Genomic DNA, 25,700 nt, shown 5'->3' with positions numbered 1-25,700 from the left:
CACAAGTACCTAATTCACTACAATCCCAAACCTGGATATACAACAGCCATAAAACAAAGTTATCTTCCTTTGTCACAAGAGGTATGGGATGGCACATCAGCCTTTTTCACAACAGTGAAACACGATGTACAGCAGAGATGGACAGAACTCTAGGATTCTATATAAAAATTCTAGTTCGTAACCTTTGCTAGGGATGGAAAAAGAAAACTGAAAAATAAACACTGAATGTGTTCCTAAGCACCAAAGGATCGAGTGGCATGTTTGAGAGTACATACAGCTACAGATCAGTAGCCACAGGGAACCAGGAGTGGGCAGCAGGCAGCCTTGTGCAGCCCTGCCAAGGCAGTAGAAGCAATTTGGCTTCAAGTAAAAAGAAGTCCACAATGGTTCCACCTCATTCCAAGTGCTTGGAGGCTCCTAAGTGTCATTTTGTGCCAACCCACTGGACTAAAGGATATAATCCAGGACGAATGATCAATTAGATATCCCACAGGTTAATTTTGCCCATGAATGGCCACTGACTTCAGAGCTCGCTACATGACCTATGTTGTTTAAATAAATCAATTCCATTTACTCACATCCTCTGATTCAAAGACGTGGCAGATCATTTTGTACTGCTTCTTGCCTTCCTGGGCCCCAGGCGTGGTTTCGATGCAGTCCTGGGAGGCGGATCTGGGCATGCGGCGCCGCGCCATCAGCACCACGATGTTCCCGATGTCGGCAATGTAGGAGATGGTGCGCAGCGCGTGGTCCATCATGGTTTCCTGCACAGAGCAAGGACAAACAGGGCACTTCTCCATGCCTGCTGCTCTCCTACAAATACTGCACCTGCCCGCTCCTTGACAGCCTGCTGCTTGAGAAACGCAAAAGCTACAGAAGCCACTTCCTATGGGCCCAGACCGGATATTCCCTCTGCAGTCGATGGGCCCCAGCTCCCAAGGGAACCACAGTGGCTGTTCAAGACATTGGCTTCACTGGAAGTTTTGCCTGAGCAAATTCAGCATGGTTGCTACTGTAAAGCAAGAATGAAGAGCTATGCTGCTGTTATATATTCATTTTCATGCTGTTGAAAAATTATGTGACTTCTTTACATATTTCTTAAAGAAAAGGAATGGGCACATCTGAAAACTGCTTCTGGCTGGGGCCACTGGTCAGTTTGGAGAGCTTTTCCAGGCTTGTATCTATTGCTCAAACTAGAAACGACCAGAAGCAGAATAGTTGTACTGATCAAACTAGTTGAGGATGTGTCCTGACCATCCCTGTCCCTCACTCCGAACAGCTAAAAGCATCCACCAAACTCCATCTCAATTGGAACAAAAAAATGTGGTACAAGATATTTCACAGTTTTGATAATTTATGTAAGCAGCAGCATTCTTTCTGTAAACAGCTTGGCACTAGTTTAGCATTAGTTGAATAATTTTCTAAGGCCTAAGGAAGAAGGATTGTTCTTCAAGTCAACAAAAGCAATTGTTTTAAGAATTTCAGTACAATTTAACTTGACAGACAAAACATAAATTATCATTGTTTCTTAGAACCACTTGTCTTGCTGAAGCTAATCACTACCCATAAAATTATTGTAATGATTCTTCTCAGGCTTGAAATAATGCTTATCCCTAACCTGTGAAAAGTAATGATGGTTAAGAGGTGGTTTGGGGAGTGTCTCTAAGGGCTGCGGGGGCTCGGGAGGATTTACAGCACTTCTGTCAGAATGGAGAAATGGTTTATAATGGACATCTCTCAGCAGGATGTTGGGAGCTCTGCAGAGATAATTGCTTTTCAGCAGTGTGCACCAAGTATTTTGTAAGGGTGTAATCATACATGCAGTGTGCACAAGAGTGAATGCATTGGGAAAATGAAGGCATTTCATCTCACCTGCCAAGAAAGGCTTTCTGCCCATATCGTCATACAGAGGTTACTCAAAGGGTTTGAGGTTTTTTTATTTTTTCCTTGTAGGGGTGAAAGCAATCATTTCCCTCATCCCTCCCGCATTTTTCCTGTTAAGAATAAGGCGATACTATCTAGTGGCTGTAAACATGAGTTTACTTTTGACTCACTCGTGTCTTGACTTTTTCCCTTCTCTCTCCATTTTCCATTGTACTCAGTTTTCCATTACCAATATCTCTTTTTCACCCCTCTCCTTTATTACTTTCCCATAAATCCCTCCACCTCTGCCCATTTGCCTCTCTGTTCTTATCCCTTTTCTAGTCCCATCCATTCCATCCTTGTTGCCCTTACATTTGTCCTTAGAAATTCAGCCTGTCTCAGGCTTCTCTGAAACCATTGTTTTCTTCTCCTGTCTAGACTGCCCTTTCTCACATTCTCCCTTCTTTTCCATGGAATTCTTTTAGAATCTTGTTTGTTGTTTCACTTGAAATGCAAAGAACAGCTGAAGGAAAAAACCTAAGCATTCCTCCAAGCTTTAAAGTGCTGTAGTCCTGTGGGAGTGTGAATTAGACAGCCTAATGAGTCAGGCAATTTTATGGAGCCAATCATGCACCAGAGATCTGCACATAGACATTTGTGAGCTCTGCATCTTTGTTCTTCATTTTCCCAGTTGCTTCACCCCCCGCTTCTCTTCACCGACTGAGCAAGAAGCTGGGAGAAGCTGCTGTGACTTCTGCTGGTTTGGGGCACTGAGTGCAAGCCCACAAAGCTGTGACACAGGGAAGAATTCCTCTCCTATCAACAAGGCACGTGGCCAAACATAAGGTTGCTCCTACTTCATCCCTAAACAGGTGCTCGACTTGGGCTGAATGTGTTCAGCAGCTAAATGCATAAGCAACCAGAAAGTGGCAGGGGTGCCATCTCCAAGTGCTGTTCAGGGCAATAGAATCACCAGTGCTGGCTCTCTTCCAGCCTGGGAATGCACCTGACACGCTGCTCGGCATTTTGAACCCTGCTGCATGTCATTTTCTGAATGGGAATTTTACATTTTCACTCAGCTGTTACCTCACGTGAGCTGTACAACACTACAGATAGATTAAAACACATGGCATACTGCAGAAACGGGGTTTATGGAATTGATAAAGCCATGGAAGTACAGACTGTCTCTGCCAGCTGCCACCCCAGCTGAAATAGACCCATGGTAATTACACCAGCCAGGGACTTCACTAGCACTGTAAAGTGTTACCAAGCCAAAAATGCTAAAAAGTCATGGGAATAATTCTGTTATAGCTCTCTGAAAGACACACTGTAAAAAAAAAAAAAAAAAAAACAAAACCGAACCAACAAAAACCACAACCAAAACCCCAGGGCAAACACTAGAGAGCTTGGAATTAGAATAATTTCCACTATTATTATTTTCATCTGGTTGAACAGCTCAGATATTAGACACCACTCATGATGGAGCATTGCATTTTGCATCACTACAAATCTCAGGGGATCAGAAGAATAAGATACCAGTTTTTTTGATGATGTTTATGGGCTGCTTCAAAGGACCTTCCCTTTTCTATTTTTAAAAAGATTGGTGTTCAGCTGAGATGCTGAACTAACTAATCCTCACTCAACAAAGACACCGTACCTGTTATCTGCCACACATTCAAACTAAAACCTGGAGCTGTTCATTTATCAGTAACTATCTGTAGTCATCTTTACACTGATAATTATGAGCATGTTCTTTTCTGCTACTGCAAAAAGTAGTAATCAGCTTTGATAATATAATCTCTGGATGGTGCATGTTTGCCATGAGGCCAAGAAAAGAATGAGGCACAACCAATAGTGGTATTGCTCATGGTGGATAAAATGCAGTTTCAGGATGATTTATGGGTGGCAGGTTGTAAATATTGCTGCCCATGTTAGAGGGGCTATTCCACTCATCTGGCTCATCTCATGGGACTTCTAGTGGCATGTTAAGGATACTTGCTTATATTTAAGAAAAATTATCAATTTCCTGGAGATACTATCATTACCCTCACATTAAAGGATAGTAATCTCCTTAATTTCAGGAGGAAGAAGGTGCTTCATAGTTTCCATTGTTAACAATTATAATTAAAACCAAAACCCTAAATGTAGAGTGCTACATTTATCTTTGTTCAAGTGTCTCCTAGAGTTTCAGTTCATTTCTTCATTTAGCCATATTTCTGAAGTCTGATCTGATACACCAAGTTACAGGTTCAATAACCATTTTCTCTTTCTATTTTCCAAGTTATTTATGAAAATACTGAACAGTACTATAGTAGAGAAACATGCTTGCGAGTCTCACTCTGCCATTTTCTCTTCACATTGCCACATGGAAGGCAATATATCAGACATAACTACACTCTGAAGGTTTTATAAGCCTGCTTCTATCTCTAGATATATATCTAGATCATATAATCTAGAAAATATTACATGATATTAAAGCCTTATCTAAGTAAAGATATGACATGCTGCTTCTGTGCCAAGGACAAATATATTCCCTAAACAAAAGAAAACTATTTATTTGACATGATTTACTTCTGACAAAACATTGCTAAAATCACCTTTTTCAATAACTCTCATAAGAATGAAAATCTGAAGATTTCCTGTAAGTATGATCGAAATTAAGAGATCTTGTGAGATTACTAAATATCGGGACCCATGTATAAATTATTTGTATTTAGTTCCAAATTCCTCAAAAATTCCTTTTTATGAAGATCACCTCTTGTTGAATATACAAGCATTCCTAGAAGATAAGGCTGATCATTGCTGTGGTCTCCAGATGCTGCTTTTATATGAACGATTAATAATTTACCTTAGGCAAAAGGACTGTGGCTCAGTGTGATTTATGGAAAAAAAATGAGATTAAATGTTAAAGATGGCACGATATGAATGGCTTAGTCAAAGCAGCAAATGACTTCCCTGTTGGACTGTACATCTGGGTTCTGAAGCTGTTCCAGAGGAGTGGTGTACATGCATTCTGAAAGGCTTTTGAATCTTTTTTCCATTGAATTGAAGCTCAATTATAGCAACATATCTTCCAGTATATCAAAAAGGCAAAACAGGTGTCAATGTTACTGTACTGACAAGTGCTAGAACAATAGGAGCTCTTTCTGAATACTCTGAATACCTGAATTTATCCAGGTTCAATAAAGTGTCCCATTAACTGTATAAGAGCACTATCTAGCTCAACATTATTCTCCAAGAGTTTAAATCTAACTTACCTGTGTGTCTGCATTTAGAACTTTGATTCTCTGTGTGGAGATGAACAGATCCACTTCAGTCAAGGCCTGGGAATCTCCCTCTGAGGTCTAAAAGACAGATGCTTTGTTACAAGGGATTTTTAATTTTCAGAATGACAAATTCACTGACTGCTTCAAGCATAATGTGATGTGAGGCAACTGCACTTTAAACCATTACAGAGCTGGCTATTCAAAAGTGTTTCTAAAGACATGCAAAGAGTACATTTATTGCATAGACAGAGTGAGGCCTACTCTGATCTTCTGGGTAAGAGGGAATGTTTGGAGCTCGTGGGATTGACAGCTCAAGTATCAAAATTTTCTATTTATAGCCAAAACAGGAGAAAAAGTATGGCTGGTTTTTGTCACTTTCTCACTGATGCACTTCTGTCCTTGAGGCATCAGACTTGATAAAGTAGGAGAACTGAGAAAGTGACTTAGTCCCCATCAGCTGTTTAGCCCTTGCCACCTTCAGTGAGCTCACCAAAAGAAGTGCAAACTGATGCTCAGTACTGTGGTGGGTTTAGGACAGGTTTTTTTTAGCTTTTTGGTTTTTTCCTAGAAAATAAAGAACTGAGCACTGAACTAATGTTTGTCTCATATCACAGGCGGCCATCAGGGGACTTTTAGACCACAACTTCTTCTGAGCACTGCTCACTAGGGAAACACTTCCATACCCTATCAGGGGGCATGGTCACAGAGCAAGAGGGATTACAACGTGGTGCCACGCTCCAGTGTGAGTCCTGGCTCTGTCCACTTGAGAAAGCAGGAGAAGAGGTGGCAAAGCAGCTGCTGCCTCTCACTGAAGCACTGTCCAAGAGCTTCCCTAATTCTCTGGTCCAGCAGGAACATATGGATTGCTCCAAGCTGCTTGGCCACAGGGCATCACTGCAGCTGGTATGGAGCAGCACCCGTGGCAGCGGCCTCAGAATAAAATGGCCACAGATTGTCTCAGCCTGGGCTAAAGGCAGGCACCAGGCTCCAGGTCAGACACTGGCTCATGATGAGAATGATGTATTTGCTAATCTTTTTTGGAGTTATAAAGGCTTAGCTATGCCTATAATTAATTTAGATTAATTTTATTCAAATTATCTTCCAGCAAAATACAAAGCAAGCACATACTTTGGCAGAGGCTGCTTGTATTGCTTCCATCCTTATGGTGATATTTTTGTCAACTGTATTTAGTTATTTGAAGTATCGTTTTTAACTGAGTGCAACATTTCCCGTATGAATTGTTCCAGCTACTATGTGGTGAATTTGTTTTGATTTTAAATATCAACAATAATTTAATAAATATATAGTAAGTCACAGGCACAGGAAGTATGTCTTACTGCTTTGGTTAGTAAAATCAAAATAAGCATTACATTCAAAAACATCTCCGAGATAACAATGGCTGTACATCTGGAGTAAACAAATCACAGGTATTCAACAGGAGAAGGGCAGCAGACAGGCACTCCAGCAAATGAACAATGAAGAAAATGAGTTCATTTTACTCCATTCACTATTCTACTGCAGACCAAAGAAGAAACCAAAATGACAACTTTATGAGGATCTGTAATGAAAGACATGACACTCCATGGAAAACAAGGACAACAAAAATGTAAGTAAACATCAGCATTCAAGAAAAACAGTTTACACACCGCTTTTTTCTTGATTTTAGCCGCCTTTTGCATCCTCTGAGGAGTAGCATAAAAAAAAGAATGCAGACAGATGTACACACAGGGAAAGAGAAAAGACAGTGTGGGAAGTCAGGGAAACTTTGACTGTGAATCCAGACTGCTAAAAATTAAAAAACTGGGAGCAGTGGGGGAAGGATGTGCAAGGAAGATTTGTTTATACCTTATGCAGTTCTCAAGCATAATTGGATTTCACGGCATGATCCTTTTCAATCAATTACAAAAGAATTGGTACCAAAGTGTTGTCTGTTATCAGCTGCTCCCAACACTTATCCTGCCAAATTTACAGCAGTCAAAAATGGCAGCACGTGCATCTCAAACCCAAGGTTTTGTCTCCATGTTCATCACACATCTACACGTAACTGTTGAACAAAACACAGCTCAAGCTCCCTGCCAAGACTGTCTAGAGTACTCAAGTACCCCTGACAAATTTGGGTTGGTATTAATACATAAAACAGTTTTTAGGGAGTTAACTGCAATCAACAGTTACTTACTGTAGCTTGAGATATCACAATATGCTAAATAGAAACAGAAAGGTTTGGAAAGTTTAAAGAACTGGACCTTTCTTGCATTCCATTTCTTTGTAAATCCTAAATCAATCATCAGTCGTGACAATCTCTTGTAAGTGGCCTTTCCAAACTCGTCTCCTTCAAAACCATGCAAATTTTAGCTATTTAATATTTCATTGACTATGCACATACTTTTTCTCCTAGCATTTAAATCTGCCTCTTAACAGGGTGTTTATTCAGATGAGATATTTACAGCAGAGGTAAAATAACTTCTAAAATAAAAATCTCCTACTTAGATTCTTAACCAAAAAACTATTTTCTTTACACTGTACAAAGCAGTCTATAATACATTATTTACAAAGAAATTGTTCACTGTAAATAACAACAAATCCAAACAAAATACCAATTAATATTCTTGTCCTTAAAAAGTCATAATATAAGTAATAATATTGAGACATTTTCTCAATTTTTAGTAAGTTAAAGGAAGTAATAACAGATTAGTAAAACCACAGTCAAACAAATATCCCAGTGCTTTGCCACTGGAATATTTTCTAATTGCAATCTGCAATTTGTCTCTCATACCTGAATTTGTTAAACAGCTTCCAAAGAATTTTGCACAGACTCCAGAATAATTTATATTTTGCTGCATGTATTTTTACAGCAAGCACTGTAAACTAATGGTATTTACAATACTGATCTCTACTTACCTAGGTGCACCTCAGGAGAGGTGTGAGGCTGCAGATCCTGCACCAGTCAGGGATGAGCTGTGAAAGGATCAGAGAGTTCTCTACAGCCCATACAGATGCCCTACCTTGACACGACTCACTGCCTCCTGGGCCTGCATCATCCGGATGTTTTTGGAAGGGTTGCGCTCGGACAGCAGCTGGGTGGAGCCCAGGTAATTGGCTGCAAAGATGATTCCATCAATGAGGTCCTCAGGTTCACAAGGTCCTGGAACTGACAGGAGGCATTTACAGTTACTACCTTTCTAAGGAGTGGGGAGGTGAGAAATTGAATTAAGAATATTGAGGCTTGAACAAGCTTTCTAATACTGGGACTATGCTCACCATCCTCTTTAGTCAGCTGTTAAGCTTTACATCCAGCTTGATTAGATTGACAGTAAAGAACAGTCATTCCAGAGCTTGGCTGAAATCTCTTGATAGTGAACGTTTTTTATTCCTCAATAGTTTTATAAAACAAATGTGCTTTGAGCTAGATCCACTTGATGACCTTCTAATGCTTTTTTTTTTTTTTGCATAAAAATCTTGTGTGAGGAGAAAAATGACACTGAAGGGGAATGTTAATTTTAAAAAATGTTTATTGTTCAGTGTTCAATTTATTTATAATCAAGTCGATGTGGAAGATTATTATGTGGAAAAAAAAATATGGCATGCTATGCTGATTAAATGTACTGAAATAGTGATTTACACATACATCTTTCAGTGAGCTTTCCTATCCTTCCTATTCCCATTCTAATTTAGCAAAAGTCTTCCAACAGAATATAAACATGATTAAAAGGAGTGACTTTCCTCTTTAGGCATTGTTGCTGACACTTATTAATCCCTGCAGATCTCAAATCCACCTGCCAGAAATCTCAGCCCCCTGAAAAACGCAGAGTCTTTGTAATTCAGTACTCAAAGTATATAAACATATAGATATGTATTTATACCAGTCCTGTACTCTTCAGAGACCTGAGATTAACTAACAATGCTCACACAAATTGGAGTTATTTGGTTTGCTCTCAAACACCACAGTTTTTATCTTCAAAAAGAAAATTACATACCACAGAACACATTTGATTTATCTCACATCTGTACAAATCCAATAATGGTTTAGATCTTCATTATAACTCAGAATAAAATTCTGTGAAATTTAAAATTTTTGAAGTATTGGAAAAGCATAAAAATATCTTGACAATCTCCACTAGAAGTATGAAAACCTTCAAAGAAATCCTTGAGAAGCCAGTAATTTAGAAGTCACTGAAACTCTTATTAAAGGCCAAGTCTTTCAATATCTCAAAAAGCAATCCTTGTTCTTGCAGCCTTAATACACTAAAAGAAATCAAAGAAAATTAAAATTCCACAAGAACTCCACTCCTGTATCACTGCTTCTCTTTGCTTACATGTCTGTACCGTTATGTTTTTCAGCAGGTGGATGGTGTATTTTGTATGATGGTGTTATTCATTTGTCTTTTCAAGTCTAAAACATAGCCTCATACATCTGTACTTCTTCCAGCATGCAACAAAATACTAATGTCGCATGATATTGACATCTTGCTTCAAGGGCAGCAGAGAAGGAAATTAATTAACAACGTGAATTTAATGTTAAGGTAGCAAAACTTCATTAGAAACCTGCATCAACAGGCTCACTCAAAATTAAAGTAGCTTTAATTTTGTTTTCTTTCATTCACTTCGGGCTAAGTAAATGAGGCTAAATTGAATCAAGATTGCTTTAACTCTGAAATAGGCTTACCCACATGTTTAAATCAGTTTAAGTAAACTCCCTTAGTAGGTAATTTAGATTAATTTTCTTGAAATGTTTGTGTCTGAAGACAAGTAAAACTGCAATTTTTTGTGCAAATTCTCATACAATTATTATTACCTCGAGCAAAATGCCCAGGGTATCTTTGGGGTCTGTGCAACCTATGGATGCTACAAAGGAAACAACTACTTCTTCTCATGTCTTGGCTGTTTGTGACAGCAATGGTGTTTTTAACTAATCTGTATAAAAAAAGTCTTGAGCATGGAAATAATCTAGGATGTTAAGCAATTTTATAATCCTAATGTTATTTATCTGGATTCTTTAAAGATTGGGGCTTTTTTGGTTGGATGTCATTGTCTCTTCGTAGCTTTAAAAATGATGTTGTGCCGAATCATTGTAGTAGTAACAAAGTCAGCTACATCACATATAAATCAACAGCATGCAGAAAATGCTTATAGGAGTAGATAATACAGAGAAAAGCCAAACCAAACCAAAAAGACATGTTGGGCAGAAAACATTTCCAAGATACATTTCCCATCATGAAGGCAATGTAAGCAACTGTCAGGTAAAACAAGACGTCTACTGGAAGGATGGAATGGTGCTGAAAATTGCCAGGGTCAAATTGGGTCACCTGGGTGTTTTCTTCCCTTATCTCTGTCTGCTTTAAATAATGCAAAAATGCAGACTTGGCTGAGGTCCCAGCTCATCAGAGCACTTAAGCGTGCCCTTGACTGCAAGCATGTGTAAAGGCCTGCTGATGAGGAAGGGAAGAAGGAACAGGTTTCAAACGTGAAGGGCAGTTTAATGTGAGCAAAGATTGGAATTTTATGTTGAATATTGATGCTTAAACCTTAGATAACTATTTCTGAAAAATCTAACTGCAAATTTCTGCACTTGTCAAGGCAATAGGAATTACTTGGTTTTCTGCTGATTTACTACTGTAACAAGTATAAAGATATTTCTAGACTAAGTAGACTAGGTCCAAACATTTTTTTAATTAACATTTGTATTCATAAAACAAGAAAAAAAGAAAACTCAACAATAACAAAAAAACCCAATAATTTAGCATAATTGAATTCATTAATCTGTTAGGAATGCATTTTTCTATCTCCTTATGATCATGTAAGCCAAGGATTCAGACAGTATTTAGAGACTGCACTCTGAGCACAGAAGTTCAGTTTCCTGCTGAACTATCAGGCTCCATGAAGTCACTGAGACCTTGGAACATGTGGCACTGCAGCAGATTTTTCATAAGGAGGAAATGAACACAGGGCATAAGTCACCTTCCAGAATGTCTATCTACAACTCCCATTTTCTGACTGACTTCCTTACTTCATCGTGCTTGTTACTGTGTAAGGGAATAAGATCTATGGTAGGACAGTGCAGAAAAGCCAGAACCACTGAATGTAGAACTAATTACTCCTATGAGCATGTAGTGGTACTACTTCTGAAACAATTCTAACAGCAAAGGACATTTAGATATGATAGATTAAAAGATTTTTTTATGTTCACATGTCATATGAAAAATATTACGTATCAATAGAAGCAAAGATATGACTACTGTGGTTAAGGAGCCAAGCTGTAAGTGCTTTAAAACTGAATAGGAATATAACCAGAATATGGTTGTGGTATTGCTGTCAAAGCTCAGGGAACAATAGCAGTGTTAGCTGGAAGAAGGTTTTCTTACGTGCAGAAGGGTCCTGTGCTTTTTGGGACTCTATATACAAATTAATAATAACTAAAAGACTGTGTTTTTCTCTGAGTTCAGAGAGCAGTCATGTAAGCTATCATAAGCTCCTAGAGAGCCATGTATTTATTTGTATTAGACAATGCCATACAATACCTGCAATAGAAAAAGCCTAATAGACAGCTTATCCTCACATACTGTGCCACTACAGAAAAAATCAGAGCAAGCAAACTGATTGAACTAAAAAAAGGTATTATATTATGTAAAGGGTATCCTGACCCCTTTCCAGCAGAGTAGTGAGCTGACTGGTATGTAAAGAAAAAGACATAACCTTTTTATCCCAGTAAAATTAAAACGTGCAGTTGTATCTGCAGCGCCGTGAGGGGGAATTGTCTCGCCTGCTTTAAAGTTCTGTACATGCTGGCCTTGCTTTATGCTTGTCCACTATACAATCAGCAGATGCTTATTACAAAGCATCAGCTTGCTTTCTTGTCTCTGCCACCCTCGGGGAATGCATTGAAATGTACCTCTATTTAGGGCCTGTTAGCCAGTACATGCCAAGTGTTCCATGTAATATCCCTCAGATGTCAACCTGAAGGGACAATCTTTGAACTTTCCATTTGTTCTAGTTCTTTAAGTAAATTACTGAAACAGAAAATGCTTGTCAAGATGGTGAGATCAGGGAATAAAAGAAAAACGTGTTGGACATCCTAATATTATTCTAAACTGCATTAAGTTTTCCCTGAGTTGAGAATGGCATTAGAAATTAAGTTTTTCACATTCTTTTAAGGCTTCTATTGTGTGTATTCATGGCAGATCTAAGGTATCAGATTCTTGAAAGTGTCCTCCTGTCTTTTCTCACTTTACAGTGTAGTCATTTTCTTTGCAGGAAGAGCTGCGTGCATTTTCCCTATAACAAGTTCTTCAGTTGTCTGTGAATCAGAGGATAGTAATGTTTTTCAGCACAATCCTGTTTTATTTCTGTCCACCTGCTTGTGTTAATAACTTGACTTGTTTTTCTTCTAACAGAATACACGTAATAGCACTGCAGAAGAGATTGAAGAAACACATGAAAGCTTTGCTCTCCTGAACGGAGGATTGGATTATCATTGTTTGGTCAGTTCAGGAGAACCTTTCCATTTGTGCTGACAACTGAGATTCCCAGAGTGCAATAATGGGCTCTGAAGAACACAGTGCTCTTACACGTTCATCAACCTCCTGCCGGGCCCACTGTTATACCCTTTTTAACCCCTTCCAGATTTGTAGCTATTCTTCATTTTCACCTGAATCCTTCTGGGAGGTCTACCTGCTCCTCCTTTTTATCACCAGTAGGCTCCCATTGCCATAAGGAGAGTGAAAATGTTAAATACTTCCATACTTAAACTTCTCAGCTGTGTTCTCTTGGGTGTGACTGGTTTTTAAAACTGTGATCTTTCATATATATTAAAGTTTTTGCTTCTACTTTATCCTACTTTAACTATAGAGGATGTCAAACTTACCATCAACAAAACTTGGAAAGGAAGACACTTTCTTTGTCTGTTGAGAAATAAAAACGGTATAGCTGTAACAAAATAACTTTCACACAATGAAATGAATTGTTCCGATATTTTAACAGCTGACCACTGTCACATAGGCGCTGTTTAGCACACTGAACACATTACATCACAGTCATTAACCCAACCGAACTGTTACACAGTGCTCTGCACTTGGGAGTCTCAAAGTATTTTAAGGTCCCACCAGACAAAAAAATAAGGGATGCATGGGTAAGACCATGAAAATGGCCTAGGAAGTCAGATGTCACATGAACAATACAAACCCGCAATTCCCAATACAATCAGTTGCGTACTAAATCACATTGCCTATTAGTGATATACCAAATTTCCAAAAAAGAACATTTAACAATGTTTTACAAAGCAATATTCTGGGTCAGTGAATGAGAAGAACTGTCCCTGACTGCTCAGTACATGGAATCACACTTACCTTAGCAGGCGCCATAAAAGTGCTCTTCCTAGGCTACTGTACCCAGACACAGCGAACAGATACAGTCCTTCCATTCCTTGTCTTTTGCCAGCCTCCTCAGTCATTCAGATTTCCAGGAAAGAGGTTGATTTCTCCATTATGGGAAAAGGCTTTAGAAAGTGCCTCTTCGTTAATGTAACAGGCTACGGGCTAAAAATGTTACGGTTTTGAGATAAGAGACTTCTGCTTTTAAGTCTCAATTTCATTTCACTGTGTCTAGCCCCAAGCATAACTCATTCTGCATTCTCAGATGTCTTCTTTGCTCCAGTCTTCAGTGACAAGAGCAGGTCTGTCTATCACTGTGTCTCTTCAAAGCTGACTAAGCCAGGACTGACTTTGGGAGGGGGCATGGGAGGAATGGAAGCAGAATGCCATTTCTTTTGGATGCCACTTTTGCACCCCAATAATCCAAAAAGAGAACTTCTGGAGTGTTCTCCCTATTCTGCATGTCAACAGAAAATTTTAGGCTTGAATACACGCCATAGACGGTTACATAAAATGAATGAGGCAGCAAAAATCCATGGGTATAGTTCAAAGCCTTTTTAGAGTAGGCAGATATGGTATTTATTGTCAGTTCAGGAAAAGAAAGGGAGCCTGGGTTTGTGTGTGTGAGAGGGAGAAGGCTGACAGTGCGAGGGCTGCCTTCCCTGCTGGAAGCCTGGCTGCAGGAAGCCAGGCAGCACAACTGGCAGCCTCAGGTACCTACCTCGGGGGGATTGTTATTGTCAACGGGGCCATTGAGGTCTGAACGCTGCTGCTTCCTGGGCTGCTCTAAACCATTGCACATCTGCAAGAAAAATGAAAGGATTTCAGATCCTTTTGTTTTCTGGAAAGCTTCAAAACAAAGTACAGATTTCAGTGAAGTCAATGATGCAAAGATAATCAGAAAATTTTGACCAGATTAAATTAAATAAAAATTCACAAAACATTACCTCTATTTATCATGTTCTCCATTACTTATCTGAAGTTATTTATGTACAATGAATATTCATTACTGGTACCAAAATATTATAATGTGATATGGCAGTTGGAATTTCCTACTGTAATTTAGCAAATATCAGTTTCACATAAAAATGTTCAGCTGTTTAATTATAATAAAGCATCTACTTTGATGTAAATAACAGTACATTTCAATTATCATTAAGTAGAAGTTACAGTACTGATTTAAATTTAAATTATTTTATGTCAATGCAAATTTTTCATATGAAATTAAGTCAAATGCTATCATGTCCAAATAAATCAGAAGGCAAAGTCAGAATTTTTAAATGTGTTTATTCTCAGTGTTGTACAAAATCAAAACAGCCCTTGTGGCCATCTCTGATCTGAAAAACAGAATTCTGGCACTGAGTGTAGGATCCTGTGTTTGTAGGAGATACTTCATGGCATCTCCTTCCTCATGGGCCAAGCAAATCTACAGGATGCTGGCAGTACAACCTCAGGCCTCAGAAGAAATGTGAAAGAGAAAATATAAAATCATGCACAAAAAAAACACTAAAGTAACATTATTTTAAACTGCAGAACGCTTTTTTCCTGTTCCAGTAGTCTCAGGGACAGAATTTCCTTTCCAGATCTGACCCAAGTCACACAACACCAGCACCCAACATGAAGAGTGCCCATGTCTGGTGAGTACCAAGAAAAGGAAGTTTTTATGGCTCAGATTTTCAGTGTCACAAATCTGGAAAACCAAGGTGATTTCTGGAACAAATTTTTCTGGTTTAGTATATTTCATTTTCCCTTCTTTCTTAGTTTCCCTATAATGTATGAAACTGAGGGCAAAATGGCACTGCCGTTGTAAAGCTTCAGAAGTAAAAACTTGTATTGACAGTTGTGCAAACGGAAACCACCAAGGATTATTTGACAGGGTCAGCCTGACTGTTAAATGGGAATATAACTCCTTGACTTCTGACCTTTAAATGCAGTATGTGGCTGTAGGCAAAGCAAGTCCTTATGTTCACCTCTAGACAAATTATTCCCTATGACTAATATTTAGCCAGAGGAACAAAATATGCTAATGAAGCAGGCACATTAGAGCTCAGTAATGACAATTTTCAGGTAAGACAACATACACAAAGCAAAGATTCACCCAAGTAGTAAGCAGGACTTTAAGAAAGAAATGACTGAGATACACTGAGCTATACCCAGACTTGGGAAAGTCACCATATCCCTGCTTATAAACACTATTCTGTTTGAGACAAGACAAATCTAATTATATTGAATGGCTAAACTAATAGGGAGCAATCTGTATCGATGTGCAGTGAAATATATTAATGAGGTAAGGAAATATCTAAGGGACTTAAGTAAAACAAGAATAGTCATACATTATTCCCTAAAGTAGCAGGATTTAGATCAAGTATCCTTTAAGCAGGGATTATGACATGGCCACAATGAAGATACATTAAACTGTAAACACTGACAGCAAATACATTAATTCTAATATGTACAACAGAATCTCAGTATTTTAAAAACTCTGTCAGTTCTGATTATCACACACTTGACTGAAATGAAAATGCACCTGCATGTAAAGAAAGACTTGTCTGCTTTTGTAAGCATCACCTGGGTGCTGTAACATTGAAGCAGGTCTCTGCCTCAAATCTGCCATCTCAGTGGATTCAGTCAGCCCTGGGGATTTATCGTATCAATCATGCTCCGTGGTAATTGTTGCATATGTAATTCCACACAGTCCTAAAAAAAAAATCTAGCTAAACATTTGTATAGCTTCTCAGTTTTGATTTATCCAGAGGTGTGATTTACTGGAACTCCTATTTTCAGGATTTCAGGAACATGAACAAAGCTTACTTGTTCCCAGTCACATATGTACTCTGTATGTCATTACTGTGGACTTCATGGTTCCAAAGAGAAGCCAAAGCAGAATTCACAATAGGTTGGGATCAATCACACCACCTCCACAAGGAACATAACCAAGGTTTTTTCTTATTATTTGGTGTCCAAAAATGAGGGCCATTATTTTTGCCCCAGAGTTTTGTCTATGTCTTTAGCAGCCCCAGAGTGATTAGGCAGAATCTCAGGGACAAAGAACTCATCCATTCCTTTTAGGCACACCTATCCAAACAATATGGTCTGCCTTTGGCTGATCTGTTAACACTTTGCTCTTTAAAAAAAGGTTGTGATGGAGAGGGAAGGGTGTCACTGTGAGCACTTCCTGCAAACAAAACTGAGTGTAACATCGCATTACTGAGCTCTTCCCAGCACTGGAGGTAGCACAGCCTTCAGCAGCAGCCCATGTAAGGGGAACTGTGCCTTTCTCAGACTTTCTGTGCCCAACAACTGCCTGCAGAGGGAAGTACAGAGAGAAGGGCTTTGTTAGTATGTTCAAACATGTAAATAATGAGCCTTATGTTCCACACCTGCCCATCTCTTTAGCAGCAATGCTGTTTCACATTAGCAAATAATGTGTTCAGAGACCAGTGTACTGGCTTATATATTCTGAAACTCATCTTGAAGATGGCAAAGCTTTTTGGAAAAGAGATGTTTTGTGGTGTGTTCCAGCTGGAAAAGGTTCCTTGTGGTAGGGTCTAAGGAGAAAAATACCAACCTTCTTGGGAAAGAGATGTTTTGACAGAATTGCTGTTACTTGTTGAACAAGGAAACCCATAGACCTGACTAACCTTTCAGCCAGGTTTTGTTGTCTCTCTCTAGAAAAAAAACAAAGCAGATGGATCTTGTTTGCCGCTTAAGGACAAAATTTCCATTACTACTTTCTGTGATGCATTGTTTTCTGTTGACAGTTTATCATTGGGTGATGTGTGCTTACCTCAAGGTACATCTAAAACATCCTTTAAAAGAAGAGGTGGTAGCCTAGTATCAAGTCTGTTATGGCAGTCCTAACCCTATGAAATTGCACAAGTGAAATAAGCTCCCTGCTGAAGGCTGCTGATGTGTAATGGAATGGGCTAATGCACCTCCCTGAGCACTGCATTAGTTATCCTTAGCACTGGTAACATTGTCAAGGAGCAGCAGTTTGGCCCAGCAGGATCCTCTCACCAAGACAGACTCGGAATGAGGCAGCTCTTGACTAGATGAAGGTTTTCTGATCGTGATCACAGGAAAAAAGGTCAGACTTCAGACTCTTCTCTCACGAAGATTCCATTACTTATGTGTTAATTTAGTGGTGGTGCTAGTACACATCATGAGTGAAGAGAAAAATTTCTGACAACTAATTCCAAGTAAGCAAGTCAAGTTTAGGAAAAGAGGAGTCAGAGTAAGTTGAGAGATCTAAGCATTCCACAAAATGATTTCAATACTCTATCGAATTTCAATAGACATTGAAATGATGGCAAATTTATTTTTACCACCTCAAAGAGGCTTTTTTTTTCTTTTGTCCTTGCATATATTTAAAATTGAGACCCAGCCATGATGAGTTTCAGACAAACAGCTCTGCTGAATTCTTATGGAGTTGTAATTAGGAGCACATGCTGCCTTCTGGTTTAAACTCCCTGAGAAGACTTTGTCGCTAATGCATCTTTAGGCAACAAATATTGATTTTGCTGTCTGCTGATGTCAGGAGTCGAGGCTAAAAGTCTGTGGCTCAGCCAATTAGGACAGAGAAACTGGTTTTGTTTGAGACCCTTTGGACTGTTTAGCATTTTTTAGTAAGTACTTGGTAAGTTTGAGAACTGTCACTTGGTAACAGCTGTTTATTAGTTCTGCCCCACAGCTGCCTAGAACACACAGGAGAATGCAGAAACCTTCTTTTTAACGTTCTTCATTTACACCCATTTGTTTTTTCTACAAACTGGTCTCAAATGCATCCCATAATACTCAGACTGACTCTCAGCAAGATACTCCTAAGATACACATTTTCTAAACTATCATCTTAGTTTCTTCACACTGTTCTAAAGGTGAAATCTTTTACAGACAAAAGGCTCCTGGATTTGGACTGTGCAGCAGCAGAGCACTGTCCCCATGCTGAGAGAAGGAAATAAATAAACGTGAAAAAGCTTAAGGATAGCATACTATGTGCATAAAATAACAAATGCACCTTCCTGCTTGCTCATTGTTTACTAGAACTGACATACACGTAGTTTATCTTGATTTAACCTAGAAGCATTCAAATCTACATTTATTTAAAGATAACTGAAGCAAAAAAACCTGCTCTATATGCAATATGTATGCCTCTGTCATCCCTTTCAGCCTGATATTTTGTGCTGTAAGATGCACACTTATAATAACAGATCTTTTAGCAAGGTGACAAAACCAAGGCTTTTTTAAGCAGTTTCTCTGCAAACAGTAAGTTTAGGATGCAAATGTACAATAGCCTTGGTTTTTTCCCTTTCACTATGGAAGAAATTGAATTATTGTAGTTGGTTGAAATATTGTAGTTAAAAGTATGGCTGTCTTGTTTTTCACAAATGAGACACGGGTTCATTTAGGCAGTACTCTAATTCCATCCATCCCTTTGATGTTTCACAGTAAATATTAAAAGAATTGAATGCCCCAAAAGAAAAACAAAATCCTCTGCACTTTATCTAAATTCTTTGAGGTCTAGTATTAATGCTAAACATCCAACCACACCTTGTGCTAAGGACTTTTAAGGAGCTATTAAGAAAAAAACTACATTGGGCAAAAATGGGTATTGAACTCTTATTCTAATGCCCTCACCATGAGCCTGATTTGTGGGTAAAGCTGAGAATGATTACCTGCAGTAGGTGAGAAGGACACAGCAAGGTAAGACCAGTCTTGTCATGACACACATATTCAAGTAATTCTTGCCAAAGGTTTTTGAACTTGGTTTTCAGTCTTTCTTTTACATCCCTGAAGGCTTGGGATGGGTAGAGGGAGATTTACCTACTGTTTCCAATTGTGATCCTCTGGATCTCTGCAAGAAATACCACTTCACAGCTTTTTGCCTTGGAGCCTTGTGCTGTTCTCTTCAGTGTAGTGCCCACAGCAGCTGTGCCTTGTCACCTTTCCTGTAAATGAAATGCCTGCCTTGTCTCCCAGTTTGTTTTGCCTGATCTGGAGCAGATACCTGTACTGCTGTATCTCTAATTTCCTGTCTCCGTGTTTGAAGGAATGAAACACTGTGTACTGTCCAGCGCTCTCTATCCATTAAGACAGGAGTTTGTGGTTGCTGTTAAAAGTGATGGTCTAAGCTCAGGCTTCATCCAGCCTGGGGTTACCTATCACAGCAGTGCTTCCCTCGTTATTAAATAAGATGAAGGCATTGGTCCAAGACTGACAGGAAATAACAAACAAAGCCTCAGACATGCAGTTCAGAAATCCTTAGGTACTTTTGGTTTTTGCACACCGGGGCAGTTATGTCAATACCCAGGTGTTACACAACCCTCAGCTGTTAGGAGTCTCTTGAGAATGACAAAGGTACAATGCAGTTCAGCTCAGCTTCTGGTAAATAAACTTCAAAACGACAATAAATTGTCACAATGAAAATCTATTTCAGATATTGTTTTGAACGGGCAATTATTCAGTGGGGGGGAAAACCCAACAATTACTTAGTCAAGCATTGAGGAATTTCTTACTCCTTATTCAGGAAATCCTCTTGTCTTTTGTTCTGCAAATATTTTGAGAACTTGCAAGGAACAACATTCCCAGTGGTAACTGCTGGGAGAAAGACCATCACTAAGTCTAAAACATGCTACCTCAAACCTCTGTGCTCCCAGCCAACACCTAGTAGCTGTTCAAACCATTCAATGTCAGCAAGCTTATTCACTAAGGGACTTTTATGCTGGCAGTAGGGCACTGAATATAGTAAGTTGCACAATTTGGTTCTAATTATACTTCTGGAAATAGAATGTAGTAATGAATATTAAAAAACTGCTGCAGATATGGGAAATCTGAAAATATCCCCCTAAGACTTTTTTTTGTTCACAATTATAATGAAGGTCGACCTGTTTCATCAGCATATACTTAAACATTTTATTTCATTTTACTGTTTTTCAGAGGAATTAATGTATTTTAATGGAATCACCTAGACCAAATTGTTTAACTGTGGGGCACTTAATTATAGAAAATCCTATTTACAGAGTTGATAAACCTGAAACAGGAAACTTATGCATGCAAAGTTTAATAAAGCATTTAAATTAAAGATAAGGCAAAATAATTCATTTATCCTTACTAGTTTGTTATCCAAGCACATGTTATGTTTTAACTCTTTTAGGTAGATCTGTTCATTACAGAAGATAACTAATATTTGACTGCATATAATTTTAGAGATGCAAAGTCAAGGCTTTAAAATGACATTAGGGAATGAGGTATGTCTCTCTAAGAAGTAACCACATTCAATTTGAAACTTCAGGGGAAAAAAGTCACACCTCTTTTCCTTTAGAAAAGCTTGAGTTTTGTTCTTGGACCCTTTTTCTGGCACTCAGCATTAGAACAAGAAAAGCTCATGCACAGTTTAAATCAACTTCTACATCAGTCTTGTGATAAAACTGCTTAACAGCATTTTTGGTAAGACTAAAGCTTCTATTTCTGCCTCCTTGTCAAGGTCAAGATGTGTCCAGCTAGTAAAAAAACCACAGCAATGTGCAGGCACGTCTTAAAGGCTTTTTCAACATTTACAGTATCTAGATTCGATATACATTCTATCAAAACCAGAAAGTTGTCAACCACTAAGGCAACGGTACAGGAGCCATTAATGGAAAAAAAAATCAAGTATTTCAGTGCTCACCCCAGTTTTAAGGTTCTCCAGACTGTCACTGCAGAATGAAAATAGTGTAAAGATACTGGTTTTGCCCCATGCATCTGGAATGTATTTGTTTGAATTTGAGTCTCTTCTCTGTGCAAAACCTCTTTGCCAAATCTCTACATATGCTGATTACGTTTAGCACTTCTTTCTAAACACACAATGTGATTATGTGAATGCAGTTACAGTAAGATTTAAATTATTACTAATATATTTACATATTGATACCTATTAAAATATTGCTAATTTTGTTTGAAATAACTAATGTAACACTTGCATAATGCCTCTGACAGTCTGGTTTAAAAAAGCACCTCATACCTGCTCCTGTGGCCACTTCTGTCTGTCCTCTGGGGATCTTGACTTTGCTTTAAAACCTCGATGCACATCTCCACTGTGCTTAGAGGCAGATGGGATATTCAGTGATTTTGGCCTCCCCTCATGCCTGTTAGCACTGTGAACAGCTTCTCCCTTTGAACAAGTCTCTTTGTAGTCATGTGCCATGTTTTCAGTCCCAGTGTGCTCTGGACTCATTTCTGTTGTACTGTTAATACTGCTCATGCTCATACTCATTTTGATTTCTGCTACAATCTGGTCAATGTCCTCTTCCTGCTCTTCCAGCTCTGCATCCTCCTTTCTAGAATGGTATGGTGATATTCCCTGTGAATTTCCATTAGCCTCTGCTGGGTAATAGTCCGGATAGTCACCTTCACTTTGACAGTACTGGATGTTTTCTTCTTGGTCTTGGATCTCCAAAGATGATGCTTCATCCTCCAAAATCTGAATGCCATTATCTTGACCTTCCTGCCACTCTTGCCTGTCCATCACCTCGTTTTCATCTTGGTGCTGAATTTTACCTTCAGCCCATTCTTCTACAGCTTCCTGACATTCATCTGTTTCAACATGGTGTTCCTCATGGGGAGCATACTCCTCCCCATTGCAGTCCATTCCTTCCAGGTAACTGTCATCCTCTGGACAGTATCTGATGTAGTATGTGATCCCCTCCTCTTCTTCTGGCAAGCCTTCATCGTAGTCCTCCTCCTCAGAAGTGTTGTTTACATAGTCAGAGCTGGAGTCGCCATCTCCACTATGGTCATTGCACTCATGTTCCACAGGTGTAGGACTACCTGGTCTGACAGCTGCTAGTTCTGCCTCCTTCGCTGCATAATCTTCAATGGGAAGGTCACTTTCCTCATTTTCAGGCTCCCTGTTGTGAGATGAAGTCGGGCAAGCTCTGGCTCTGTGATCCAGCATGCTGGCTGTAGTGCTTTGATGTTTCCTGTTTGCCATAGCCAGCTCCTTACATGACAATCATTTCCAGCAATTACTGCAGGGAAGATGGAAAAACACACATTCAGGAAAAGGGCATCAGCAGAGAACAGCGATGTTAATAGGAAGCAAAATGATAGATTCATTTGGTTAAAAGCCTGTGTTTGTAGATATTTGACCAAATTCAGACAGCTAACTTTTAAAATGCTTATGCTGTGGAACCATGAAATCAAAGTAATAAGTTGCACTCTGAAAGGAACAGATAAAGAGAAGGTTCTACATTTATGCTAAATGTATTCTAGTGTAGGCTCTCTTCTGTCAATTTGACAGAGAATTAATCCTGAACCTTGAAATTAGTTTTCAATTTCTCTTTCTTGCCAGTAAGGGGTCATGCTTTGATCGCTATGCAGTAAACGGGAGCTCTTTTCAATTTTCAGCTTAGGCATTTCTTTAACGTGTACTGAAAGCAAACATTTAGAATCTGACCTGCTCTCACCAAAACTAAAGGAAAATAATTCTATTAACTTGACAGTCACATAGTGCACTAAAAGATAATGCATTGCTATTCAAAGTGTTATTTTTAAAAAAGCACTTGCTGGTTTATTAGCCCTTTCTAGCTGGATGCCATGAGGTATCTCCCATTGCTGAACCAAATATTGCTTTTAGAATAGATTATTTCTGTTGGAAAGGACCTGCAACAATCACCCAGAGCTGACCAAATTAAAGCATGCTTTAAGGGCCTGGTCCAAACGCCTCTTAAAACACTGACAGGCTTGGCCATTGACTGCCTCTGGAAGTCTGTTTCAGCATCTGGCCATGCTCTTGGTAAAGAAATGCTTCCTAATGTCCAGTCTGAACCCATTGTGATACAGCTTTGAACCATTCCCAGGCGTCTTATCACTGGATACCTTCTCTGGGGAGAAGTTCAGCACCTCCCTGGCCACTTCCCCTCCAGAGGATGCTGTAGAGGGCAATGAGGTCACTTCAGCTTCCTTTCTACATACCAGACAAGCCCAAAGCCCTTTGCCACCCCTCAGAGAACACTTCCTTCCAGGCCTTTCACCAGCTCTGCTGCCTTTCTGTGCACACACACAAGGACCTTCACATCTTTCTTAAATGATGGGGCCCAGAAGTGCACACAGCACCCAGGTGAGGAGGCATCAGTGCTGAATGCAGCAGGCTAATCCTCTCTTCTGAGCAGCTGGTCACAGCATTTGACAGAGCCCAGGACGTGCTTTGATCTCTGGGCTGCCAGAGCACGTTGCTAAGTCCTGAACTGTCAACCAGCACCCTGGTGCAGAACCTGGCATTTAGACTTGTTAAATTAATTGTGGCCCAATGCTCCAATCTATCCAGACCCCCCGGCAACAGATCTCTCTGTTTTTCAAAGTCTAATCTATATTCCAGGTAAAAGACATATTTACAGTAAAAGCTCACTAATTCTTCCTGCAAAACACTTGCCCTACTTTAAATTACTTTTTTTTTTTTTGTCTAAATATTAGATTCTAAATAAACAGAGATTATGTGAATTTTATAAAAAATAGTTAAAGAAAATCGCTAATTCTAGACAGGCTTGACAAGTGTGATCTGCTGCATCTGGAAGGGAGAAATAAAATACTTTTAGAATTTTGTTTCTCTGTATTTCAGCGTTGTATCCTTATGATAAACTTGACATGTGCAGTTACTTCATTGGTGTGAAGTGAGCTCAGGCTCCTCACCTGCACTGCACAACTGCAAGAACATTTTGATTTAACCAGTTTCCCAAGGCCTGAGCAATAACACTGCCATGGAGCTGGAGGATTAGTGGAGCTATATAGGGAGTAATTTCTTAGGCATTATGAACTTAGAAAATAATTCTGTCACTGTAACCTAGAACCTTATAGATATCCCTGTAGAACTTCTGATACCACAAGAAAACTCCCAATCCTTAGTTTATGACAAATCCAGGGATCTGATGTAACTATGGATTATTGCAAAGATATCACATGGCATATCTAACCCTGAAACATGGGTTCTAGATTCTGAAATACGAAGCAGAGATGATGTTAGTCACAGGAGGAGGTATGAAAGGAACCCAGCATATGGAGCCCTTTTTAGTTATTGTTACCTTGCAGAATTAGTCTTGACAGAATAAAGCTTTAAAGTGACTAGTGCATCTGAAGAGAAGTTTTAAAGGAGAAGAACAGAGTAGGAAAAAGTTTGAGTGCTTCCTTGCCCCTCCTCACTAATGGAAGAACTAGTAGACTTGCAAGGTTTTCTCAATGCAGTCTGTCTGCCCACTATTCCTTTAGTAATGATGCCTTTTTACTTTAGAGTCAGTTATAAGAAACTCAGAACACCAAGCCATCCACCCACTAGGGTTACCTCTGATTTAGTCAGCTCTTACTGCAAACTAAGGGTGTTTCTGTATTGTGACTGCAGTATAAACAAAATTTATTTTACATTGGATTAAATGAGTAATCTAAGTCACAATACTGCAATGTTCTGCACAGGCTGCAAAAAACTGCCCACAAGCAAGACAAATTGCTTGTATGACTGTGACCATTTCAGGTCTGAGTACAAGCATGTCTAAAATGAGTTAAGATGGAGTGCTAGAACAGTTTTGAATGGCACTGCAAGAAAATTACAGAGATACCATCAGGTTTAACCAATTTTTTTTTTTTTTTTTTGGTTAAAAACAGAACAAATTAAGTGCCTCTTACTGAATAAAAAGTTCTCATCTGCAATGGCCTCAATCTTCTAGTGGAAATACTATCCATATTAAACAATACTTAAATATTTACAGTGCAGTTGACCCTGCACATAAGCCACTACAGTGTAGCTGAAGATACAGAAGCACAGAGCCTTTAACAAGCACAGTTTGAAGCCCATGACTCAGATTTTCCTAAAGCATATGGAGATTAGAACCCTTTTTTTAGCCACTGTAATGGAGTTTTTCCACCCACATCTGAGACTCTTCATTTAGTATCCAGGCCCTAAAACTGCCATAAGTGGTATCTCTGCAGTGATAGCCTTTTATAAATTCCAGTAGTGAATGCTCAAAGATGTTACTTACCTGCAGAAAAATCCAGTGCCATGTAGATATTCTAGAACGCATTGCAGGAAGCCACCTGAATGTGATCTGAGAGCCAAAAGGCAGGGGAGGAGCCTAGGGAAGCTGGGGTGGCTGATGAGTGGATCTCCATCAGCTGTGGGGACCTGCCAGGGTGAGGGTTCTCAGCTGGGCACTGCAGTCCTGCCCCACCTGGGGCCTGTTAATGTGCA

At 39.2% G+C, this 25,700-nt stretch overlaps 1 protein-coding gene across 6 annotated transcripts in view; it reads right to left on the bottom strand.

Moving 5' to 3' along the window:
- Positions 1–25,700, bottom strand: part of APBA2 (amyloid beta precursor protein binding family A member 2) — an 85,428-nt gene that overhangs the window by 13,075 nt on the left and 46,653 nt on the right. For 4 of the 6 annotated variants that reach the window (XR_010722979.1, XM_066195909.1, XM_066195912.1 and 1 more), the window contains 7 exons: positions 21,489–22,494; positions 14,214–14,294; positions 12,988–13,024; positions 8,132–8,277; positions 6,776–6,811; positions 5,121–5,207; positions 579–764 (listed from right to left, as the gene is read on the bottom strand). Coding sequence is in view for 5 of the 6 variants with exons in the window: in XM_066195909.1 (XP_066052006.1) it covers positions 579–764; positions 5,121–5,207; positions 6,776–6,811; positions 8,132–8,277; positions 12,988–13,024; positions 14,214–14,294; positions 21,489–22,457 (1,542 nt within the window). In the remaining variant the exon portion in view is untranslated. Of the gene's footprint in view, positions 1–578; positions 765–5,120; positions 5,208–6,775; positions 6,812–8,131; positions 8,278–12,987; positions 13,025–14,213; positions 14,295–21,488; positions 22,495–25,491; positions 25,559–25,700 lie in introns of those variants that run through there. The other 2 variants (XM_066195910.1, XM_066195913.1) reach the window with 2 other exon arrangements.

Source organism: Chamaea fasciata, unplaced genomic scaffold, assembly GCF_029207755.1.
Source record: "Chamaea fasciata isolate MVZ Bird 193981 ecotype frontalis unplaced genomic scaffold, bChaFas1.0.hap1 SCAF_14, whole genome shotgun sequence".
In the NCBI taxonomy this organism is placed as follows: domain Eukaryota; kingdom Metazoa; phylum Chordata; class Aves; order Passeriformes; family Sylviidae; genus Chamaea; species Chamaea fasciata.
The sequence above is the reverse complement of the archived record's forward strand: the minus strand, read 5'-3'. Positions and strand labels throughout refer to the sequence as shown.